The following is a 23694-nucleotide window of genomic DNA, read 5'->3' as shown; positions in this document are numbered from 1 at the left end:
TGCCTAATTACTGCATAGACCACTTTCTCTCAATCAATTTTTGGGCCCTCTGGCTCTTTTTTTCTCTCTCTCGCTCACTCACCTACACACCCCTACACCTACAGACCTACATGCGCACACCTACCTACACGCACACCTCTACAGACCCTACAGACCTACACGCACACCTCTACAGACCTACACGCACACCTCTACAGACCTACACGCACACCTCTACAGACCTACACGCACACCTCTACAGACCTACACGCACACCTCTACAGACCTACACGCACACCTCTACAGACCTACACGCACCAGGCACGCGCACCTACCTACAGGCACGCGCACCTACCTACAGGCACGCGCACCTACCTACAGGCACGCGCACCTACCTACAGGCACGCGCACCTACCTACATGCACACCCACACACACACACGGCACTGCCTTCATTCCCCACTCAACTAGAGTCTGTCATAGGATTTTGTGGGATTCAGTAATATCTTTGTTGTTCTGCCAATGGGAATGCACTCTCTAATCTTACACTAACCATTCGCTGAGACTAATCTGTGATAATTCATAACATTTGGCCTGTCATCTGGCATGGGTATGTATGGCCAGTTCACTGTATTTTATCTGCACTTGCCAATGCACCACTGGTCAGCAGCGGGGCAGTTTTACGTTTGTCCCAGATCTGTAAGGGAAGCTCACCATGTCACTCACTTAATAGTGGCAGTGGTAGCTTCTTAAGTTGAAGCACTAGGCAAATGTAGGTACTAATTTGCTTGCAAATGCCTATCTTAGCAAGAACCTACTTTGAATAAGCCAGTGGATTCTGTTCCCTCCGATCATAGACCTCCTCTTTGTCCTAGAAAGTGTCCCTGCCTCTCTTTCAAACCCATTGCCAATTGAACAAAAGCCTCCGAAGTCCTCTGATTTGGTCTCTGACAAGCTGGCAATGTCTGATTTAGGACAATGCTATGCCTGGGAGCAGAACACTGCGGAGCTCTTCTAACCTCCAACCCATAGATAGAAAAATGACATTAAGTAAGCCCTACTCCTTGCCCCTGCAAAAATTAGAGTTGCAACTAATTTAAAAATGTATATATCTTTTTTTAAATGGTTGTATTTTTTTTTTTTACGTTTTTCCAGTAAGGTAGGGGTTTTTAGGCAAGAACTTCAGGGTCTCTATAACCATTTTAAAGAATTGTAGAATTCTGTCCCTCTCCACTAGACTCTATATAGTGTTGAGCTTAATTCAGTGCTTAATTTGAGCCGGTGGTTTCCGGGACTTAATTGTCAACACCAGCGCTTGTGACTATCTGCTACAAGGTGGCACTGTCTGGCTAATTTAGTATTGACCGCAACAACAGTTAATTATAAATTCAATATACATTAAAAATGACTGATGATTGGCAGACTGCATTGATGTCCCCAAGAGAAACAGCCATAAACCATTGTTTTAGGTTGATCCAACTTAAGGTGTTGCACATGACATATTTCACCGGGGTAACACTTGCAAAAATAGGATCTAGGCAGGACGCACTCTGTCTACGCCATTGTCGCCAAGTGGCGACATTTTACCATATCCTTTGGGAATGCCCCCAGATACGCCCCCTGTGGGAGAGCGTAATAGACAAACTGCAGGATGCGTTGGGGAAACAGATTACCCTGACACCACGACTGGGGATCTTGAATATTTGGGAGCCTACTGATTTAACAGAAATAGAACAGCAAATAGCCACCCTAGGATACACTCTAGTGAAGAGAGTAATAGGTATGAAATGGGCACCGGATCGACCATTGACAATAGGCTGGGTGGCAGAGATGGGCAAATGCATGGTTGCCGAAAAAGATGTTTATAAGTCCAGCGGTGGAATTGGAAATATCAAAAAGGGAGACAACGAACGAGTACGAATCGCCTACAATATTGTGCAAGATACATGTAGATATATAAATGTCTTCTCTGTAACTAAACATACGCAATCTGTGCTTCTAAAAGTGACTGGTTTGATTTCAATAAAAATGTTAAATTAAAAAATTAAATTAACTGACTATTATCTGCCACCCATGCTATTCTTATAGCTCTTTTGGGGGCCTGAAATAGTCCGAGTTGTCACACTTGTAGGAGTGTGATAGCTAGTAGTTGTTTTTGTAACTATCATTAGTAGCATGGCAGTGGCCATGTTTGGTGCAAGCTACAGTGGCCTTCTGACTAAAGTTCTGGCACTTTGTTTGTGTTTTTTGTTTTACAAATTTAGCACTGGCTTTTTAAATTTATTTTCATCTTATTAACTTGAAACCCATATTGTACTCTTAATGTAAATATGACTTTAAAATACTTCACTTGCTGGTTTGGTGTTTGTATTTGAAAACATCATACATAGTGGCTTCATACATCTAACTTCACTTAAAATCTGCACTGTGGCAAGAGAGGAATGTAAACTTCAGGTTAGTTGCTGAGATGGATAGCCTCTTTCACAGAAGGGGCTGGAATTCACAGGAAGGTGAGATACGGTGGGTGCTTTGTATAGACCACTACTTATAATTGTGCTATTTATTATTGTGTTGTGTGTGTTTGTGTGACGGAACGACAGATAAGGTTCCTGGTTCTATCTCCAGAAGTATGTTGGGGCGGCATTCAAGTAAGGCTCTACCCATTATCCCTCTGGCTGATCTTGTAACCACTTTCATGGCTGCGGTTCTACTTGACCTTTCCTCTCTCTTTCAGGGGATGGAGAAAGCTGCCAAGTCTTGTATGACCGGAAGAACAGGAAGCATTTGGTTCTGGGTGAAGAGTGGAAAGAGACTCCGACGCCAACCTCTTCATCAGACATTGGAGGGAAATTTGAAAGGGGTATCTGCCAATGCCAGGTTCCTTCAACTTGCCCTCAAACAACACAGGACACTCGGAGCTGTGAAAAGCCAGCTGAACCCTCCCTGGCTGTGACAAAGGCCAAGGAATTTGTGGCTGACATTTTCCGAAGAGCTAAAGAAGCTGCGGGCTCTTCAGTGGATAAGGAAGAGGGTGGCTGCCCTGAAGGCTCCCATCAGGGGCAGGACTCCGAGTCCAGTTCCAGCCCTGCCTGCCCTCTCTTAGCAACATCTCACTTTCTGCGTTCCTGTAGCCATTGTCATAGTGCAGGGGATTCCGATAAGAGAGCTTGTGATGGAGAGCACTTTGGTCTGGACTCCAGCCCTTTGCTGGGCAGTCAGCAAGAATCTGGCTCCTCGGGTGACTGTCATCAGGCAGAGCCAGGTTATGTGAATTATACAAGGCTGCGCTATGTAATGGAGCCAGTGGAACTGTCCGAGCAAGAGACAGGTGAGATTTTCCATGGTTTGTGAGCAGGCTGGGCTTTCTTTGTAACATTTGAAGGATGGTTGCTAGAGATGTGGCTGTGTTGCACACTGGAGCAGGCAAAGATCTCTGCTTGTAGTGAGGCAGTCGCTGATTCCGACTTTTTGGAAGAAGTTGAAACAAGTTTGTTTCGAGATTGCTATCCAGTGAATGACTAGGTAGTATTACAGTTTGTGCAGTAAACGGTCTTGTCTGCTGAACTTCCACTGTTTATGTATGAGACTTAGTATAGGTTGTGACCGAGTGGACAATTACTCTTATTCCAGAAACGAGTTTACACAAGATCATAGTAAACACCAGCAACATTTGGGAGTGTTTCTAGCACTGCATGTTGCAGATTGGATCACTTCACCTTGCTTTTGGCAGGAGTACATGTATATTTCTGCTTAGCTGTGTGCTTTGCTGGTTAACAACTTTAAGGATTTATGATTCCATTTGAATGTTTTCAGCATCAGTCGCGCAATGGTCAGAGGGTAAATAGGTCAGCGGACTCAATTAAAGTTTGAAGTGCCTAATAATCTTTTGAGGGGTGGAATGGTTTAATTCACTTTGTTGTCCTCCATCTCTGGCCGATAGCTTGCTGAGGATGGGTCCTACTTTTTTAAAAACCAGGGCAGCAAAATTTTCATGGGGTTGGGCCAGAAATCTAAACAAGATGTTTGCACTGCATTTTTATTTCCAGTGTTTTTACCTAGTGCTATATAACCAGCAAAACCGCTTTAGATTTGCTTTAATAGTGCTTGGTAAAGATTTCTGTGAGGAAGATCAAGGGGAACAGAATTAAGACAGTAGAACACCTCAAATTAATCAAAGGATATGTGTAAAACCAATACTTAGATGGATAACAGGAGTAAACTACAGCTTTTTAAAATACCCATTCCAGGTGTTACTAATCATAGCTTCTCCTTTCTTAAACCATTTTATAAATAAAGCATGTTAACATCAATTATATCCATGTCTTGAACTACTCCCCATGGTGTTGACTCAAAGCTCACGATGCCTACCACGTCTATTTCCTGACACTGGGTTTGGGAGCGTGTACATGGTGAGAAAAACTAGAAACTAGAATCATTCATCAAATGACATTACATTTCCAAAGAAAAAAAATGCATAATAGTTGCTCCCGGTTTCTTTTGCCATTTTTAGGGTACTTTTCTATGTAACAGAGTGTCATTTAGATGTTTTCCCTTGGAGATTTAGGAGACGGAGAGACTCGCACAAAATGTGTAATCATTGACGCGTAACTGGCCACAATACTGGCCAACTGCAAAACATGTCTGCATTTGCGTGAAAATTCAAAAACTTTATATTTGGGTTCTTGGGTGATGGTGTCAGAGCTATTACGATGGGGAAATGGTCTGCTGAGGTGACTCGGGCCATCGTGGTTCTTACTCCAAAGCAGAGCTGTCTAACATTAAGGTCGATGTAAGTTGGGCTTTGCACCAAAGATGATATTGAGATTTAGATTGTGCACCTTTGGTGTTCTAAACATTACCGAAGAAAAACAGATTGACTTTTTGGAAGTTGGTCACATTAAAATAAGAACAGTTGCACCTTTTAGAAAACCTTCTACACACGGGCCAGATACAGCAGGCTTGCGGTGTTGCATTTACCCAGATTTTTATTATCAAGATCTAGAAATACATTCCTTACGAGCAAGACGCAAATGAGTTTGGGAGAGCACTACAGAGTAGATTTACTCGAGTTCTTTGGTATCAATCATTTCATGAGGATCATAAGTACAGGCACAGGACTTCAACATGCTTTTCTTAAATGTAGGCCTGGGCGGTCAATTCCGTTTCCGCTTGCGGAATTTGGGTAATTTTGCGTTCGCAGAGAGCGCGGAATTGCCAAAAATTCTGCGATCCGCAGCTTTGCGGAATGTTTTGCTTGTTCGCACTTTCAAAATGCGTGTTCGCAAGATATTTCTCCCCTTGCACGCAAACAGCGTTCACGAACAAAAAAGCATCGCGAACGTTTGGAACACGCAATTACGCATGTTCGCGGAACTTTTGCGCGCTCGCAGAGATTTTTTACCATTTTGCGGAGCGTTGCATAGCATGACTACGCAAATTCCGCCCACCCCTACAAGTTAAATGGCAATGTTAGCCTATGACTGAAAAAAGACTTAAGGAAAAAATAATAGTAGTTCGTATGGCCATTTAATAGTCTCTGGCCCGAGTGGAGTGCTGAAAAGGCAGATTTCCAGGTGGGTTCCACGCTCCATACTAGAACATGAAACCAAGCCACATCACAGGCTGCTCCTTTGTGAGCTTGTTTCACCGATGCAGATGTTGATAGTACCTGCGTACTTTGGCTGACCTGGAAGTAAAACTCCAGTGTTCCATTTGTCAAAGATTGCCAGCGCTGCTTGTCTGGTGAAATATTCGGCTTGTAGTATAACATTTTCCAGGCCCACTTTTTGTTCATTGCACTGCATTTTTGAAGGCTCTACACAAATGATGATAACCTACTGCTGTGTAGGCAAACATCATAAGTAGGGTTTATGGTTTTCAATTAAAGATCATAACCAAGAATACCTTACCAGAGAATATATTTGCTTTTTAGTGGAAATGGGGAAAACGCCGTCTTTTTCTACTTTGGTGCCCTCTAATCTCAAAGCAGTACAAGCGCGGGCCCGGCCTCTAGGCTTCTTTCTATGGTAGTTGCACCCATTAGGACTCTTGAAGGCTATAATAAGCCACTTCATATGTCTGTGGGAGAGATGACTTCCATTTTGGAAGTAGGACTCGCCTCCAATGGCTTCAGCTCACTGTTCGCTGCTTTGTAGTGGTCAGCAGGTTCACAGTTTACTTTTGTGCAGGATATTTATCAAGGGAAAGAGGCACCACTATTCTGCCGCCCTGCTTAAGGAGCAGGACGGACTGAGCTTTCCTTTCTTAATGCTCGAGTATCAGGATTGTGGCAACGTAGATAACTGTGCATACAGATGCCTCAAAATCAAAAATGTTCTTTGTTTTACATTGTGAAGCTTTTACAAGCATACTGATGGAAGCCACTTCCCCTCTTAGAGAAGAATCAGGGCTGTAAAATAAACCTATTCATGCACAGGCATTTCGCAATAACTGCTTTGCTGACATCACAAACATTAACTCAAACCTGCGAGTTGGGTTATGAACAGTACAGATCATAAACATGAAAAGCAACTGCTCTGCAATTCCTAATATGTGCGTCAGCAAATTTAAAGTGCATAGGCCCCTTTTTTTTTAAACTTGTTTTTATTTTATTCATCAGCAGCAGCACAATACAGCAATCAGACACATGATTTTCCACGATGAAGAGCAATGCAGTAGCCCCTGAATGCGGCAAGTTGGCAGAAAACAGTTCAACAGCGGTACATTTCTCCAACATCCCCCATCCCGCTCCCCCATCCTAGTCTGAGTCTGAGGCATCGTCTTCAGGGTCCGAGGGCGGGTCATAGATGTCACCCCTATAGGAGTTCCACGCTCCCCATACTTTACTCCATTTGCCAGGACAGCCCTGTCTAATAAAGGCCGACTTCTCTGCAAACATGGCCTCGTCCATGTCTGTGCCCCAAGCAGTGAGGCGCGGCAGTTCCCCTGTCCCCCATTTTTGAGCTATGTTGCGTTTAGCTATCATTAATCCTAATGTGGCCCAGCCCTGCGCCAGGCGCGAGAGGTCGTTAGGCTCCCATATATTCAGCAGGCAGCGTCTGGGCTCCGGCACCAGCGTGACTCCCCCCGACTGTGACAGCATGTTCATCACCCCCCGCCAGTACTCCTGAAGCACGGGGCATTCCCATATGGTATGGAAGAAGCCTCCCACCTCCCCGCAACCACGCAGGCAGAAAGGATGTGTCGCGCTGCCGATATTATGCAGTGTGTGCCTGGTGTAATAGGAGCGGTGGAAGATGCGAAGCTGCACCAGCCTGAGCCTCAATGGTATACCCGCCTCCCGTGGCGAGGCCAGTGCCTCTCGCCACTCCGGTTCGTCGAATTCCCCCAGATCACGGGACCATTTCTCGCGGAGAGGGCCCATTGGGTCTGGCAGGTTGTTAATCAGCTTACGGTACGTAAACGATGTGGCCCTTTTCGGCATATAATCCGTTAATAACCGGTCCTCCAAGGGCGATGCCTCTGGTACCGCCACACCCGGTGTTAGCCGTGCCAGCAAGGCGTGTTTAATTTGCGTGTAGCGGAACCATTCAGAAGGCGCCAGTTCATATTGCTGTTGGAGACGGTCGAATGTGATAACGTCATTCCCATGCCACATGTCGCCAATCGTAGAGATCCCTATAGCGTCCCACTTGTCAAATCCCCTGCTGTGCCGGAGCCTCCCAAGCTGCCTGGTGTCCCACAGCGGTGTGAGCTTGGTCAGCACCCCGCGCCACCCTAACCTGGCCTGTGCTGCATGCCATATGGCCACCGTTTGTCTGAGAGGGCCGACGAGAGCCGGAGTCAGCCCACCATCCTACAGGGTTGCCAACACACCTCGCTCCCCCATTATGTCCCTATCTGCTCTGAATGCCGGGTCCGTATGCGGGACATGAAGCCACTGGTTTATTACTTTGAGCTGCGCTGCCCAATAATAGAGCTGAATGTCGGGAAGCGCTATCCCCCCCGTCGTACCAGCCGCGAGTCAATTTTGACTGCGCTATGCGCGGCGGTCTGCCACCCCACAGAAGGGTAGTCACCTGCGCTGCTATCGCGCGGAAGTAGTCTGGCGGGACGCGATACGGTGTGTTTTCCAGCACGTAGACGAACCGGGGCAGGGCCATCATTTTAAAGAGGGCCGCCTTCCCCAGCAACGTGAGCGGTAGCGTACCCCAGTGACGCACATCGTGCCTGAGACGGTCTAATGGGGGCTGCAGATTTAGTTGTAGGAAGTCCGCGGGGTTGGCCGTGATGTGGATACCCAGATACTTAAACGACTCCGTCACCGTCTGCAACGGGCAGTCCACGGGGAGCCGGGGAGCGGGGCCGCATAGCACATAAAGCACCGATTTCGACCAGTTGATAGTATAACCGGACGCTCTCCCGAAAATATCACAAATGTTGAGTAGTGCAAGGATAGAGCGTCTCGGGGAGGAGAGATAGAGTAGCACGTCATCTGCGTAGAGGGAGATACGATCCTCCCAGTCATTTGTCCATTTAAGTCCCCGTATCTGGGGTTCCCAGCGGATCCAAGCCGCCATGGGTTCTAGCACCAGAGCGAAGAGCAGGGGCGACAGGGGGCATCCCTGTCAGGTGCCACGCGTCAGGGGAAAGTCTCTCGATATGTGTCCGTTCACGGCCACATGGGCCAGTGGTTGAGCATATAAGAGCCGGACCCAGGCCCTAAATTTGGGCCCAAAGCCCAAGTGCGACAATACGGCAAAGAGGAAGGGCCATTCGACCATGTCGGATGCCATTCGCGCATCCAATGAGAGCAGCACCGCCGGTTCCCGCACCTGTCCCACACGGGCCAACACTCCGTGTAATCGCCGCAGATTAAGGGCCGTGCTCCTGCCGGGCATAAAACCCGATTGGTCTGGGTGCACAATGTCTGGCAAATGCGGCGTTAGCCTGGATGCCAAGAGTTTCGCGAGGATCTTCGCCTCTGCGTTCAGCAGAGAGATAGGGCGATAGGAAGTGCATTCTGACGCCGGCTTGCCAGGTTTTGGTATAGCCACGATAGTAGCTGTCCGTTGGTCCTGCGGGAGTACACCCGCTCGGAGACTATCCGTAAACATGTTGAGCAAATGAGGGGCGACCGCTCCGGCCATTCGCTTGTATAGCTCGACCGGTATACCGTTAGGTCCCGTCGCCTTACCAGACTGCAGCGCAAGGACTGCCATTTGCACCTCCTCCACTGTAATGTCAGCCTCCAAGACATCCGCCGCCTCAGGGGCGAGCCGGGGCATCGCCAGATCCTGCACATACGTCCCTGCCTCCTCTTCTGTCATGGAGGAGCTGGAGGAGTAGACCCGCCGAAAGTGACGCGCGAGAATGTCCGCTATCTCGCCAGGTTTTGTTAGCACCTGACCTGCCTCAGAGGTGAGCTGCGCTATCCACCTGGTTCCACCCTCCCTCCTGTCAAGCCACGCCAGGAGCTTCCCTGTCTTATCCCCCAGGTCGTATATCCTGTGCCGTGTGGCCAGCAGCTGCTGCTTCGTATGCTCCGTAAGGTGCGCCCGATACTTGGTCTGCGCAGCCCTCAGGGCTGCGGCTGACTCCAGAGTTGGGTCCCGAGCCTGCCGAGCCTCCGCCAAGCGCAGGTCCCGTTCAAGCAACTGTAGCTCCGCCAGCGTCGCACGCCTGTGCGCCGCCATGGTAGTGAGCGCCTGATCTCGGAGGACTGTTTTGTATGCCTCCCATAATATCGTCGGTGAAGCAGCAGAAGGGGCATTTTCCTTAAAGAAGAGAACCGTCGCCTTTGACAGCGCTTTATGTATCGCTGGGACCTGGAGACAACCGGGACGTATCACCGGAATACGGCGACGTGCGAGGCAGTAACAGTCATATTTCAGAAGTATAGGGGAGTGATCGGAGATACCCCTAGGTCTAATCTCAACACTATCTATATTGCGAGGACAGTTAGTGGAACCCAGGAAGTAGTCAATCCTATTAAGACTGTTATGCACCCCCGAGTGGTACGTGTATTGCTTTGTCGTTGGATGGTGCAAACGCCATAAGTCCAGCAGGCCCATGGCCTCCAGAAAACCTCCGAACCGGGACAGTCCCGCCCCACCCGCTCGCTGAGGGTGCCTATCAAGTGCTTCGTGCACTACTGCATTAAAATCACCGCCAATGAGCAGTTCCCCCTCCGGTAGGTCGAGGAGGAATTCGCTAAGCGCCGGCAGCGCGTGAAGTACTGGGTATTTTAGTCCCAGCGGTGCAGGGGCACACACCCTATGACTTCGGGGTTTCACCCTGTTCCGGACCTACAGAAACACAGAGTCTTCTGGGTGAAGTCAAAGAATCGTTTATTGGCTGCAGACCAATGACAGATATCCTAGAAGTACAACAGCGTGTATGTTCTCAGGAGACTGCTGAAAATCATAGGAACGGACTTCTCCTTAAGTACAAAATATCATGCTCCAGGCACACATTCCTTGGTTTACGATATGGTCATATAAAGGCATACATTACAAACGAAAAAGCAGAGTCATGATGACCATCCCACATTCCAGTTCGGCCAGCCCACAATGATTTACACAGGAAGGTTCAGATCCCATGTTTGAAGTAAATAGACCCCCCAATAAACATGAGCATCTCCTGTTTTGGGAAACAAGTCATAAAGCAAGAACAAGCAGGTGTGGAAGAGATTAGCCGGGGGATTGTGTAGAAGGAAAGGGTTTTATGACGGGTCAAGCCCTGATACGAATCACAGGTGGAGAGAGGAAGGGGAGCTCGTGAGACCGGTTTGACCCGGGGCAGCAGAGCCAGCTGCCCAGGTCACAGAGAAGTCAGAGGGAAAGCCCATGTACTGTGAGGCCCGTATTTACTCCATTATAGCCTATGTGAGGGCAATAACAAGATGGCCACTGCTTCCAAAATGGAACCCGCGTAGTGGAGCAGAATAACGTGTACACAGTGCATTCATAGCTAGAACGGCACATAAAGCACTCGTACGTGCCGCATTTACCATTTGCGGTTCGCTAATACCAAGATAGACAGAGGTAGGGCCCTGTCCCCTACGCGGTTCCGAATATCAAAGTACGACAGACCCTCCTTTTGCCCTTACATAGGCAATCACTATACTCATCTTAATCCGAGTCTAGGTCAATGTTCACGAAGTCATGGAGATGTTGCTGTAGCATCATCCTATTACTTAGCTCGTCCCTCGATACAGGTTTCCTTACACATAAGGTAGCACAGAGGCCACATATCGCAGGAGCACACTGTATGCATAGACAGAACAGGAAAAGAATGGCTAAGATCATTCCAATGACCATCAGAACTTTCCAACCCCAGGCAGATATCAATTCCCAGAACCATCCCATCAGTGACCAATCTCCCTTATCCACGTGTATGGCTTCAGATATTTTATGGAGTTTGGAGATGGCTTGATACACTGTTGGAGCATTATCTGGTATGAAAATGCAGCAACTGGATTGGATGACCTTGCATACCCCACCGCGGTCTGCAAGAATAACGTCTAGAACCATGCGGTTCTGCAAAGTCATAAGGCGATCCGCTTGGAGCTCAGCTGTCAAATTACTAAGGGCACCAGCCGTTACATTGACGGTGGATTCAACCACACGAGTCAGCTGTCTCAGGTTCCTACTATTGACCATAGGTCCCCAAAACGGCAGGAAACCCAAGAAGAAGTCTCCTGCTTCCTGACCGGCAGTGTCCTCCTTACTAATCACACCTCTCACAACTCTGGTCTTGTGATAGTCAGAGGCGGCAGTAAATGTCGGCGGTAGCAAGTTCGCAATATAACATGTGCCCGAGAAATCGGGGGGCAACCACGTATATGCTCGGTCATGACAGATGAAATATGTGCCCTTAGCAGCCAAAAACGCAGGGGAAAACTGTGACGGGAAAGTGTACGTTTCAGTACAGTCACTCCTTCCCAGTTGAGCCCTTGGATTCTGACCATTACCCTGTAAGCAGAACCGACCCATGTGGGGTACGACCCAGATTGGAGATGAGATTTTTCGCTGTCTTTCACCCAGACTAATACTATACCCCGTCGCGTTCCATCCTACATAAGGTCTCAGCTCTTCTTTAGGAATGGATGAGTATGCATCAATATCTCTACTCATATCGGCAACTCCTTTCATCAAAGACTTATTATTGGTGATGGGTCTGATAGAACGCGGTGGGCGAGGGGAGTATGTATCTAGAGCGTAGAGAAACATGGTTTGGAATGCCCATGACGATCCATTGTAACTGTACGGTAGCACCAGGTAGGGAATACCCTTGTTAATGGTATGGGGCATTAACCCACAGACCCAGCAATTGGTCGTATTCATTACCAGTTGGTGTTGGTGCAAGAGTTGGATAAACGAGTTATTTACGAACTCTGATCGTCTGGTCTGTTCGTGCTCAGGCAAAGGGTGAAAAGAGTGAGAGGAGGCAGTAGAAAGAGATATAGGCTGTTGAGTGGGTGCAATGGGTTTTGGAGCAGAGAAAAACACACATCCTACAATAAACATCATGATACTACACAGTGTAAAAAAGCACAAAAAGACAAAACATTTACTTTTTACAATTCTACACATCCTTGTTTGAGAGTTCATTTCCTCAATCGGTCTCTCCATCTTACAAAACTCCATCCTCTACTCGGGCCGCTCGCGGTGGATGAGTTTCTTCTGCTAAGGAGTACGCCTGTCAGTCCAGGGAAACGCCCTAGACCAACCAGAACCGTTGACCTAGCGTCTTCGGCCTGTACCCCAAAGTCTTGGCACCGCGACCCTGCGGCAGAACCCGGATGGTGGTTCGAAAAACAAAAATCAAGAAAGTCCTTCAGATGGGAGAGCAAAAAATGTCAAAAGGGAAAGAGTAAGGAAATCTTTATTTGTCCATGGGCCTAGGTCTCAAATTATAGCGGAGACGGCCAGGTGCTGTTTGGTCTTGAAACAAAAGTTCAGGCTCAGTGGTGTCCAGTCGATTTGATGGCGGCACAGCTTCCTGCAGAATATTGTCACTCTCTTGGACTGAAGCTGTGTCTCTTAGGCGTGCGTCACTGAATGGTACAAAACGAGGTACAATGTCTGTCTCTGAGTCGGCGATACCCTCTTTGACCCACTGGTCATATGGCAGAGGCAAGGGAACTACCTTGCAGTGAGTACCATGAATCCAGTGTTTCTTCCCTTTCACTCGCACTGCTGATCTTGTCGAAAGAAGAACAAGATGAGGGCCGATCCAGCGAGGCTCGTCGTTGCCCTTACGCTGGAAATTCCGGACCAGGACCCACGAGCCAGGGTTGATGGGGTGTCCAGGAGGTTCAGAGGCTTGGGGAAGAGTATCATGTACCTGTTGGTGCAAAACACGCAGTTTAACAGTCAAATCATACAGGTAATCGAGCAGTACTGGATGCTCTATTTCACTGAACTTCGTAGGCCTTGGCACACCCCATACGTTGGCCGGGCGGCCAAAGACTACTTCATAAGGACTAAGTCCCACTCGTGAGTGTATCGTCATTCTGGTGGACAAGAGTGCTAAAGGCAGAGCGTCAGGCCATTTAAGACCAGTGCTCGCCTGAATTTTGGCTAACTTGAGCTTTAAGGCTCCATTGTAGCGTTCTACTAGTCCAGCTGATTGGGGGTGATTTGCAGCGTGGAATTTCTGCCTTATGCCTAAACCTTCACATACATTCTTCATCACTTTACCCACGAACTCACTTCCATTATCACACCACACCATTCTCGGCATCCCAAACCTGGGGAAAAATTCCTTCACAAGGGCTTTGGCTGTGGATAGGGCAGTGTTATCTTTCAGAGGATAAGCCTCTACCCATTTGGAAAAAGCACAAACAACCACCAATACATATTTTAGGTTGTTGCATCTTTCCATGTGAATAAAGTCCAGCTGCAAAACTTCGAATGGACATGATGGGGGTGCAAAGTGACCGGCTGGAGTTGGGGTTCCCCTACCAGGGTTGTACTTCAAGCATACCATACAATTCTTGACCACATTCTCTGCACACTTGGGAATCCCAACATTCTGCCATACTGGAGCCAACAACTTGCATATACCTTTCGTACTGATATGTGCCATTCCATGCGCCATAGTAACCACTGGAAGCACATATGCATCAGGCAACAACCATCGCCTATGTTCTGTCAGGTCAATCCAACAACCATTCTCATCCAACTTACCCATACTCTCTCTCCACTTGCTTAACTCGTCTTCCGTAGCTTCAGCCTGAAGCGACTTCACACTCTCTATTGTGTTCTCACACATTCCCACATCATTAACCCATCTTGCGGGGCCTGCAACATACATTCTAGTCTTCACATTCTGTGCGGTTTCTCTTGCGGTCTCATCAGCAAACGCATTCCCACGTCCAACATCATCTGTGACTTTCCTGTGCGCACTGCATTTCATGATCGCAACTTGCAAAGGTAGGGTCAATGACTCAAGGAGATCATTCACCAACTTGCCATTCTGAATTTTAGCTCCATGCGACGTCAGGAACCCACGCTCTTTCCACAAACGCCCAAAATTATGAGCCACGCCAAAGGCGTACTGGCTATCTGTGTATATGTTCACTCTCATTCCTTCAGACAACACACATGCTCTCGTGAGGGCGATCAATTCCGCTGCTTGGGCCGAATTATGTGGCACTCGTGCAGTTTCCACGACCGTATGTAAAGTCGTGATAGCATATGCGGCAGTCGTGTCACCATTAGGGAGCTTGAAACATGACCCATCTACCCATAAAGTGCCATCACATTCAGTCAGGGGAGTATCTTTGAGATCTATTCTCCCTTTCGTCTCTTCTTCTGTTCTGAACAGACAGTCATGTTGCTCAATCTCATCTGAGTCTGCTGGAATCGGCAATAATGTGGCTGGATTCAGCGTATTGCATCTTTTTATGTGTATGTGATTAGCTAACAGTGTAAGTTCATAACCTGATAGCCGCGCACTAGTCAAGTGTTGTGTCTTGGTCCTATTTAATAATGTGTCTACAGCGTGTGGAACCATGACAATCAATGTGTTGTCCATTACCAAACCAGCAGATTGTCGGATAGACATCGCTGCAGCAGCTGTCGCTCTCAGACAGCTTGGCAATGCCCTCGCTACAGGGTCCAAGGTGGATGAAAAATATGCGCATGGGCGCGGTCTGTCGCCAAAAGGCTGTGTTAACACTGACAACGCACATCCATCTTTCTCGTGAACATACAATGTAAAAGGCTTGCTATAGTCAGGAGTGCCCAACACAGGAGCTGAACACAACGCATTGCGCAATTCCACAAAACTTTTCTGGCACTCTTCAGACCATGGGATAGGATTCGGTGTATCTTTGCATGTTAATGCTAATAAAGGTTTTGCCAACAAAGAAAAACTTGGGATCCAATGCCTACAGTATGAGGTAATGCCCAAGAAAGCACGCACTTCTCTCTGTGTCTTTGGCACACTCAACTGTGCAATAGCTTGAATTCTTTCTGGGGTCAGTCTCCTTCCCTCCTTCGATAAGAGATGACCTAAGTAGGTCACTTCTTGTCGACAATATTGCAGCTTAGAAAGAGACACTTTGTGATGGAATGCGGATAAATGGCGCAACAGTGACAATGTGGCTTCTTTACAGATCTTCTCAGTATCCGCGGCGATCAGTAAATCGTCCACGTACTGAATCAGGATAGCGCCACTAGGTAAAACAAGTGCATCAAGCTGCGCTTTCAGAGCTTGACTGTATATGGATGGACTCTCGCAGTAGCCTTGGGGAGCGCGTTTGAAGCGGAAGCTTCGGCCTCCCAGACTAAAACCAAAAATATCTCTGCTCTCTTCTGCAATTGGGATACTAAAGAAAGCATTCTTTAAATCGATCACTGAAAACCATGCAGCAGAGGCTGGAATCATCGTTAACAAGGCAGTTATATCGGGGACAACCGGAAACTGAGGCACAACAATCTTATTAACCTCTCTAAGATCAATCACAAATCTGTAAACAGGTGGCTGTGAAGGGTCCGTTCGTTTTAAGACAGGTAAAATCGGACTATTGCAAACGTTGCCTCTTGTCTCTTCAATCACACCCTTATGAATCAAGTCGCTGACAATGTCTAACAATGCTTTCTGCCCTTCATTAGAGATCTTGTACTGGGGAATACGTGGCAGTCTGGCATTAGCCTTTAGAGTCACCACATATGGTGGTATCTCCAAGAGGCCCACATCATTGGGACCAGTAGCCCAAAGGGCATCCGGAAGGGATGACAATTCAGGTGGCATCGTGTTTTTAGACAAATACATTGGGGAAACCACTTTCTTGCCTAATGTAAGTTGTACTCCTGAAGGAGAACAATACAGTGTAGCGTGCAATCTTTTCAACAAATCTAATCCCAGCAAATTCTCACCACAACCTGTTGTCCGGATCAGGGGCGCTTTCAGCTCGCAAGGTCCAACAGAAAGTGACATGGGACTGGAAATCGGGTTCCTAACTGGGGCGCCAGAAAAACCTACTGAAACATTCATATCGCCAGACAAAGGTGCGCCAGGGAGTTTTGAATGCATGATTGAACTCTTTGCAGCACCAGTGTCTAGCAGAAAAGGCTCCGTTACATTTGCTGTAGTCACCTCAACATACGGTCCACTCTGATCCACTGGCACTGAAACAACTCCCTCTCTCTGTCTATGGCTGTCCTAGTAACCATTATTTTCTGCATCGCCATCCTCCACATAATAATCATTATTGTAATACTGTGCCGTATTACCAGTCGCGTTAGCTTGCTGATCAAAACTATTAATGGCGCTTTGGGGCGGAAGAGGACGCGCGTTTTGGGGAACACTTCCACGCCCTCTGCCTCTAGGAGCTTGCTGACCACCTCTACCTCTGGCGCCATACGTATTACCGTTCCGTTGCATTAATTTAGGGCAACTATATTTAAAATGACCTTCCTCTTTGCAGTATGAACATTGGTTGGGACCTACAGGGACACGTGGTTGATAATACCCATTCATTTGCTGATTGTTCTGAAACTGTTGGGGTTGGTGATAGGCACCTTGGGGTTGTCCATAATTATTACCACCTCCACGTGGCGGATAGGCCTGCTGTAAAAGGACCTTTGTCTTTAGTTCCTTCGTTTTCTTCTCCGTTCTATCTTTCTCGTCTTTATCTCTGTTTTCATAATACTGTGCAGTAGCCAGTATTTGCGCTGAAGAAGAAACGGCCCAAGAACTCTCTGAATCTTTCAACTTTTTACACAGGTCAGGAAGTAAATTCTGCACAAACTTATCCACAAACAACCGTTGGCCACCCTCAGTACTCATATCTTGTCCACTGTGGTCAATAAACGTTTCCTCAAACCTAGTAAAGAAGTCTGACACTGTCTCATCTTTCTTCTGCTTGCATGCAGATAACTTGTCCCAATTTACGCGCATCGCAGGCATTAGTGTCTTCATATACGTGATGATTCTACCAGGCAATTCAGCTACTAAAGGTTCTGGTTTCGCACCACCCGTTTGTCTAGCATCAGCAGCAACAATGTTAGCCCATGTATCCCCTAGTTCTGCATTGTGATCTACATTACGAATTGATCCCCATAGAGGCTGTGGAACAACATTACCAAACAACATGTCTATGTCGGCCAGATTCATAACGCATGACCCTGCCGTCTGTGACAACTCTTTATAATAACCTGCTGGGTTTTTACGGGGATCAGGCAATGTCTGCTTAAGTGCTAACACCTCAGAGCGCTTCCATGGAACATGCACCCAAACACGTTGGAAATGCGCTGGCACAGCGGGGTTATTGCCGACAGCTGCAACTGCTTCTTTCCATACCGGGGGAACTTCTCTCATAGGGCATTGTCGCGCTTTTGCCTTTTTCCCCACAAGGACCTCTTGTTCAAACAATGACTGTTGGCAATCGTCATTCCTTAAGGACAATACAACCGCAACTGCTTTATCTACTTCGCGGTCCACAATTATACCAGTTCCAAAATTGAACCTCACTCTACACAATTCCTGCGGGTTCGGATTTCTACCACTATCCTCCAATTCTTCACAGAGAATTTCGCACATTTTCTCAAACACATATCTCTGTTTCGGGGCATCCCATTGATGGAAAGTGTTAACAACCGATTCCACATCATACAGTGAAGGAAAAACGATCCATCTACGCGCCATGTGATCTATTACCTTTTTCTCATCGGGGTTAGGCAATTGGCTGCGCAACTGCTTACGCTGTACACCAGGAGTTGCACCAGATGACCCAAAGAGAGGCGACATTAATGTAGTAACCACATTAGCTAAACGCTGTCGCGCTGAAGGAGAAGCTGAGGCGAGAACGGGGGGAAAAACAGAGGGAAGAAAAGAGGATGTAGAGACGGGTACTGGAGTGGTAGAAGGAAGAGTGTTAGGGGAGGCAGTTACTGGATTAAGCAAAGTCGCAGGAAGTGCGGGGACAGTTGGAAGCACAACTGGAGGCGCTTGAGAGGACTGCGCTACAGGAATAGGAACTGGTTGCAAAGCAACTGGCGGTTGCGGCAAGGCTTGCAGTATATGCACTGGAGGTGGCATATTTACAAGCTGGGGAGGCGCCGTGGCAGTTTGAGCATACGGGGGTGGCGAACTCAACAAATGTGACATCAGGGGATCTTTCTCCTTTTCTTCTGACTCATCCTGCTTAGAATGTGGCAAAGCTGGGTAACATTTGTCAATCCCTAACTTACGCTGCCTGTACAATTGCTCATTCATTTGCTCCTCTTCATTGTCTTTAAATTGTACAGCTGCTTGCATTACTGACATACCTCTCTCTCTCTTATTCTTTTTCGCTAGCTTAATTTCCTTCTGTTTGGCTTCCTTTCGCCATAAGCGGAAAGAGTCAAACATCGCCGGCCGGGCTTTCTTCTTAAACAATTTAATTTCCAGATTATCTAAAATATCGGTATCAAAACTACCATTTTGGGGCCATTTTAAAACACCGTCTTTCCTGGTGTAGTGGATCCACACTTCGTTATATGCAATGGGGCCTACGCCATGTTTCACATAGAGCTCATAAGTTGGAGTTCCAACCGGAGGAACCGGACATGATTCCTCTAGCTGGAAATCTTTTCCACAACCCAAACAGAATAATCTACCAAATAGTCCAGAACCAGGCATCTTCGCTCACTAGTCTAGATCCAAACGTCAAAGGATTATCGATTACGATATTCTCGTGAATACACGAGTCCTCTGGCTTTGGGGTTTGCAAACACCAAATCACCAATTACCAAATCAAACCAAACGATCCCGAGGGATACCAAAACAAATGGGAGACGCTCCACTTATACTTAACTGAATATTGCTGATCGATGACGTCACCAGAAGACTCTCTCGATTGTTTCGCTCTCTCAAACTCGTCAAGGGTCCAAAACAGGTCGATTAATCAGGGCAGCAGTCCTTCGTAGCCGTCGGGACGCGGAGAACCTCGCAGAAAAGACTTTCGGACCACGTCGACATGCAGGGGTCGATGAAGTGGCGGCCTTCCTCCGGAATTTCCACACGAAGCTCCTCACGAACCTCTGGCTTGGACTGGTACCGCTGAAATCGGCCCGAGTTGGGCGCCAAACTGAAGTACTGGGTATTTTAGTCCCAGCGGTGCAGGGGCACACACCCTATGACTTCGGGGTTTCACCCTGTTCCGGACCTACAGAAACACAGAGTCTTCTGGGTGAAGTCAAAGAATCGTTTATTGGCTGCAGACCAATGACAGATATCCTAGAAGTACAACAGCGTGTATGTTCTCAGGAGACTGCTGAAAATCATAGGAACGGACTTCTCCTTAAGTACAAAATATCATGCTCCAGGCACACATTCCTTGGTTTACGATATGGTCATATAAAGGCATACATTACAAACGAAAAAGCAGAGTCATGATGACCATCCCACATTCCAGTTCGGCCAGCCCACAATGATTTACACAGGAAGGTTCAGATCCCATGTTTGAAGTAAATAGACCCCCCAATAAACATGAGCATCTCCTGTTTTGGGAAACAAGTCATAAAGCAAGAACAAGCAGGTGTGGAAGAGATTAGCCGGGGGATTGTGTAGAAGGAAAGGGTTTTATGACGGGTCAAGCCCTGATACGAATCACAGGTGGAGAGAGGAAGGGGAGCTCGTGAGACCGGTTTGACCCGGGGCAGCAGAGCCAGCTGCCCAGGTCACAGAGAAGTCAGAGGGAAAGCCCATGTACTGTGAGGCCCGTATTTACTCCATTATAGCCTATGTGAGGGCAATAACAAGATGGCCACTGCTTCCAAAATGGAACCCGCGTAGTGGAGCAGAATAACGTGTACACAGTGCATTCATAGCTAGAACGGCACATAAAGCACTCGTACGTGCCGCATTTACCATTTGCGGTTCGCTAATACCAAGATAGACAGAGGTAGGGCCCTGTCCCCTACGCGGTTCCGAATATCAAAGTACGACACGCGGTGGCGTGCATTGCAGGAGGGATGTAAACAGAGACTATGTTAAGGGGCTGTCCCTCCCACTGGATGGCTATCGCCGCAAACCGCCCCGCTCTGTCCGTTTTATGTTTGTGTATAATAAGTGGGTAGTGCTTCCGTACTAAAATACCCACCCCTCTAGACCCGGAGGTAAACTCCGAATGTACTACCATTTTGTACCCCCACCTGTCCATCGCTTTACTGGTGGTGTCGATCAGGTGGGTTTCCTGCAGCAGGACAATCGCTGGGGCGCATCTCTTAAGACTGTGTAAAACGAGGCCTCGCTTAATTTTGTCCCCCAGGCCACGCACATTCCACGTGAGCAGGGAGAGTGGTGGTATCGGAGCGGAGGGCCCCACCTCAGGCGCCTCCTCCCAGTCCGTAGCCATCAGAACGCTTGTGTACCAGGGGGACTACCGGCGCGCAGCAAACGGCGCGCAGTGTGTGCTCTGTAGTGGTTGCATGTGCCGCACAACAAACATTACTGCCAATGTAAACCTTAACTACTAAAAAAAAAACAACAAATTACCCTCATACCCTCCAACCCTCTCCCTGCCTCCCTGCCATGCGGACTCCAAACTGCCCGCCACCCCAACTCAGCAGAGCGCTTTGACCCCATATCCCAGCACCTAACTCGTGTGCAAGGAGCGGAAGGTCCGAGGAGGACCAGTACCTTCCCCAGTTCGAGTGTCCATATGTCCTGGGCTACTTTAGGAAGCACAGCCACCTCCCCACCCCAGGGTCATCCCCCTTACCCTGCACCGTCCATTTAAGTAAGCAGTGTCCAACGCCTTCGGGTTAAGCCTCGTGCTGCAGTCGCGCCGCAGCCATCAGAGCTTCATCTCGGCCAGTGGGGTCCGGCACCTCTCCTGCCGGTCGTTTTCGCCTGTCAGAACGGCCTGACTGTTTCACTTGTTGCCACCCCTCCAGCCAGTCATGTGCTTCCTCTGGTGATTCGAAGAACCAAGTCTTTCCCTCTGCCACCACTCGCAGTCTGGCCGGAAATAACATAGAGTAGGAAAGTTCGCGGGCCCTCAGGCTCTTTTTGACTTCCAGGAAGCTCCGCCGCCGCGCCGACACCGCCGCCGTGTAGTCCGGAAAGAAGGATATTTGGGAGTTCTGGATACGCAAGGGTGGGGCCACGCGGGCCGTCTGCAAAATGGCATCGCGATCGCGGAAATTGAAAATGCGGGCCAGGACCGCCCGGGGGGGAGCCCCGACCCTCGGCCTCCCCCCCCGGGCACCCTGTGCGCCCGCTCCACGGAGAAGAAGGCAGAGAGCCCCCTGGGCTGCAGTTCAGTTTTTATAAGGTTCTCCACATAGAGGTCCATGGCTGGGCTCCCCTCACTCTCCGAAATGCCCGTGATGCGGACATTGTTGCGGCGGGAGCGCCCTTCCTGATCCTCAAGCCTCTCGACCATGCGTTTATTCTCGGCCTCCAGTCGCAACACCCTTTGAAGCAGCGTGCCAGTGTCCCTCTTCAGAGTGGTAGTCACCTGTTCAACCTCTGTGACTCTGGCGGACATTTTTTGGAAGTCCGCCCGGAGGAGCGTCACGTCCGTGGATATCGACCCCACCGTCGCTTGCACAGTGGTCAGGGCGGCCATGATGTCCTCCAGCGTTACTTTAGGCGGGCCGGCCGGGTCAGAGGCCGTGTCTGCGCGCTTGTCGTGGTCCGTCGGCGGGGATGAGCCTTTAGTAAACGCATATTTGTCCCGTTTCCCTTGGTGGTGCGCCCTACTCCCCTTACCGCTCATGGTGAGGCTGGGGACCAAACTCCGTGAAGGGCCGTCGTCCCCACGACTCCAGGGGGGATAGAAAGCCGGGGGCTGCTTCACTCCACACTGGACCCAAGGCAGTATTGCCACCCCTCAGGCGCCGGTACCTCTAGGGGGCAGGGCGATCAACGGACGGCACTTCTGCAAGCCAACACCAGCGCGCCAGGGCCGCCGCAGTCACATCTGCCCAGGGGCCGCACTCCTCCTCTCCCCCTGACCCCGGTCACCGCTTCTGCTGCTGTGCGTTGCTGGTGGCACCTTCAGGCCGTCCCAGCTCTCCCAGCGTCGCCAACGGTGCTGATCCGGGAGTGTTGTCCCGCAGAGGAATCGCCGCTGGCGCCGAGCCGCCACTGCTCCGCAGCGCCTCCACGCTCCTCACTCGGCGATGCCCCGGATGCACCGGGGGTCTGCGTGGCTAGTGGGCGCCCTCCAGGGCAGTCAGGCTCCAGGCTGCTCCCCCGTGCCGTCCGCCACTCGTTCCGGCCAATAGCAAGGCAGGGGTGGGGGGCCGCTACTCAGCGACCCCGGGGCTCGTGCACTGTACCCGGGCACACTGTCGCACTCGAGGTCCCGGCTTCCGCCGAAGGTACAGGCCCAGTTGCGCGGCGCGGCCGCGGCTGCCTTCCCGGTCACGGAGAGACCCCCGGGTGGCACAGACAGGCGCCGCTTCGTTGCGGCGCTGCAGGCGTAGTCTGGAAGCCCGCCACAGGACGCGGATCAATGCGCGGATGGCGGGGAGGACGGTCTCACCCCCGGAGCTCCTTCAGGCTGCGGCCATTGCGCTCGGCAGCTAGCCAAGCCCCCCATAGGCCCCTTTTGAGCCTGCTACTGACAGACTGTATTTATTGTGAAGCCCTACGATCACCATGTTGAACATTGGTTTTGCATCCAAGTCAAAATGAATTGTGGAGCCTTTGGTAGTACAGCAAGGCTTCACGCTTAGCTTCATTAGCAAATAGGACAAGGATTATACTATGCCTACTTCCTATTTCTGACACAAAATATGGGACTTTAAGACCTATACTGGACTTTGAGCTTTAAACCAATGTCACTGAAGCATCAGCTGTGTACAGCTCAAGTGTTTATCAAATGTCGAACATTTGCTGAAGCTCACTTCCTCAGGAAACGTTCATGTGTACCGATGGAGTAGACAGTTGACTGATTTCTCTGTGTACAATTGACAAGCAAGAGGAAATCAATTTAAATTCAACTGATGTTGTTAAGAATAATTTCTTGAGCAGTTATAGAGAAATTACGGGCCGTAGCTGATCCTATGATGAAGTGACCACATTCTCCTTTTCTACAGGTCCATCTTTGACATCTAGAATTGGGGGTGATTGCATCATATATTCAATGAGCTCATCTGACTACTTACATAAGTGGCCACATCACAGGGGTCATAATAATCACTTTGCAGAACCAAAATCAAATATTCAAAGAAAAACGGTAGTATTCGAATGTAACGCTAGATGGCAGAAGAGTACACAGAATGTGAATGTGTAACTTTACGAA

At 48.9% G+C, this 23694-nt stretch overlaps 1 protein-coding gene across 2 annotated transcripts in view; it reads left to right on the top strand.

Annotated features, from left to right (window-relative positions):
- Positions 1–23694, top strand: part of DCAF15 (DDB1 and CUL4 associated factor 15) — a 255057-nt gene that overhangs the window by 84632 nt on the left and 146731 nt on the right. For both annotated transcript variants that reach the window (XM_085600481.1, XM_085600482.1), the window contains exon 7: positions 2713–3306. In XM_085600481.1, coding sequence (XP_085456607.1) covers positions 2713–3306 — 594 coding nt within the window. The remainder of the gene's footprint in view (positions 1–2712; positions 3307–23694) is intronic.

The sequence above is a fragment of the Triturus cristatus genome, chromosome 4_2 (assembly GCF_964204655.1).
Source record: "Triturus cristatus chromosome 4_2, aTriCri1.1, whole genome shotgun sequence".
Taxonomy (NCBI): Eukaryota; Metazoa; Chordata; class Amphibia; order Caudata; family Salamandridae; genus Triturus; species Triturus cristatus.
Note: the sequence above shows the minus strand (reverse complement) of the source record. Positions and strands in the feature narration are given on the sequence as shown.